Below are 2,396 nucleotides of genomic sequence, written 5' to 3'. Positions count from 1 at the left end.
TATTCAATAAATGGTTAATGCTGGAGGGAATGACAGATTGTGGTTAATGGGTACTAAGTCACTTGCTCAAGGAGGCTAGTTAGTATTCAGGTATAGGGTTTGTGACTTGACATTAAGTTCATCACATTTTTTACTTTACGCTCTTCTGTTAGAATATGTATAAGCATATATTAGTAAAAATTTGTTGATAGCACTATCATGTATTCATCTAACCATACGCCATCTTCTATCTTTTCTGTTACCGCAGCTCAGATGATCAGATATATGAAAAACACTCAGGGTAGGAATCAGACAGAAGTGACAGAATTTATCCTCTTAGGACTCTCAGAAAACCCAGATCTAAAAATTATCCTCTTTGGATTGTTTCTATTAATCTACATGGCAACCATGTTGGGTAATTTGGGAATGATCGTGTTGATTAAGATTGATTCCTGTCTCCACACTCCCATGTACTACTTTCTCAGCAGCCTCTCCTTTGTTGATGCCTTTTACTCCTCTTCTGTCACTCCTAAGATGCTAGTGAACCTTGTGTCTGAGAATAAGGCCATTTCTTTCAAAGGATGTGCTGCCCAATTCTACTTTTTTGGCTCCTTCCTGGGGACTGAGTGCTTCCTGTTGGCCATGATGGCATATGACCGCTACGCAGCCATTTGGAATCCTCTGCTCTACCCAGTTCTCATGTCTTGGAGAATTTGCTTCTTTTTTGTGGCTACCTCATTCCTAGCAGGCTTTGGGAATGCAGCCATCCACACAGGGATGACTTTCAGATTGTCGTTTTGTGGCTCTAACAAGATCAACCATTTCTACTGTGACACTCCACCTCTGCTCAAACTTTCTTGCTCTGACACCCACATCAATGGCATTGTCATCATGGCTTTCTCCAGTTTTAATGTCATCAGCTGTGTTATGATTGTCTTCGTGTCCTACCTATGCATCCTCATCACCATTTTGAGGATGCCTTCATTAGAGGGCAGGCAAAAAGCCTTCTCCACCTGTGCCTCCCACCTCATGGCTGTCACCATATTCTTTGGGACAATTCTCTTCATGTACTTGCGCCCCACCTCCAGCTACTCAATGGAGCAGGACAAGGTTGTCTCTGTCTTTTATACAGTGGTTATCCCTGTGCTAAATCCCCTTATCTACAGTTTGAAAAATAAGGATGTGAAAGAAGCCCTAAAAAAAGTCTTACAGAAACACATACTCTAAAGCCCATCCTCTTAGCATAGAAGAAATTATAATTTTTAATTAATTTTATCTTCTAATTAAGACTTTAATTGTATTACGGCAGGTGATTTAAAATGAATTGTATTGTTTAGTCTCCTGGCATCTTAACTATATATACATGGTGTGGCTGGGTCTAATAAAATATCAAAACATGTGGAATTAGCAGAGTGGAATTTAAGTTACAACTCCAATATTTAGCTCTACTTGCCTCAGTTTTATTATGTATAAATTGATGTCTTTGGTTGGGTTCCATGCAAACAGACTCTGAAACTGATATGGATATGCAGAAAGGTTACTGAGGAGTGTACACAGGAACAATACCTGTAAAGGAATGAGAGAAAGAGGATTGGACAGAAGAAATTGAATTGTGATAAAGTTGTAACAGTAGATTCAGCTAATCCTACATGGAACTCTGGAGCTGGGACCGTCCTTCAGTGTGTCTCAAATTATGATAAAAGGGTGAGGTATTTGTATCTCCCCGATGAGTACTTTTGAATGTGGGCTATCTATCCACTTAGGCATAGTCCTGGGCAAGGCAATTCCTCTGAGCAGGGGCAAGTCCCAAAGAAGAATTCAGCTGTGAACCATCAGCTGTTGGTGTATGGGCAGCTGGGGAAATAACTACTTCAGTACTTCAACCCTGAAAAGCAAAACTGGGCAGCGTACCACAGCATCTAATACATATAACTTATTATGCGCATATGGATATCAACAGCATCAAATAAGATATGTGAGAGAATCTTATCAGGTATTATAATAACATGAGAACCATGACAATACTGGAGGAATAACTCAATGGTTTTGTGAGTTAATTGGCATATTTTAAGGGTGGTAATTACTGTACTTTAACTTTTTATCTTCCCCCCTCCCAAGGTTGCACATAGTTTTCAATAAACTTTTTTAAAATTAATTGATCTAAGTGTTGCTCATTATGTTGGGTGGGGGAGGGGGTTGTCAATATCGGAGCAATAGGATAATAGCCTTCTTGGATGAGACGGTCATGGTGGAGGAGGCCTAACAATGATTTAGCATCAGGTAAATGTCTATTCACTATTTCTTCCCATTCCAACATCCATGAGGGAGAACAGCAGTGCTCTGCAAGCTCCAAGTGAGACCTTCCCTTCTTGGTTCCCCTTACACCTAAATAAATGTGTGAGAGACTGTAAAGGAGG

At 40.1% G+C, this 2,396-nt stretch overlaps 1 protein-coding gene across 1 annotated transcript; it reads left to right on the top strand.

Annotated features, from left to right (window-relative positions):
* Nucleotides 1–252: 252 nt before the first annotated feature.
* Nucleotides 253–1,206, top strand: LOC119517756 (olfactory receptor 5AP2). The gene has a single exon (XM_037814734.1). The coding sequence runs from the start codon at nt 253–255 to the stop codon at nt 1,204–1,206; it is 954 nt and encodes a 317-aa protein (XP_037670662.1).
* Nucleotides 1,207–2,396: the final 1,190 nt, after the last annotated feature.

Source organism: Choloepus didactylus, chromosome 21, assembly GCF_015220235.1.
Source record: "Choloepus didactylus isolate mChoDid1 chromosome 21, mChoDid1.pri, whole genome shotgun sequence".
Classification (NCBI taxonomy): Eukaryota; Metazoa; Chordata; class Mammalia; order Pilosa; family Megalonychidae; genus Choloepus; species Choloepus didactylus.
Note: the sequence above shows the minus strand (reverse complement) of the source record. Positions and strands in the feature narration are given on the sequence as shown.

Bases quoted from the DNA above. Each gene is read 5' to 3' on its own strand.
- LOC119517756 (XM_037814734.1), top strand. From the start codon at position 253: ATGATCAGATATATGAAAAACACTCAGGGTAGGAATCAGACAGAAGTG.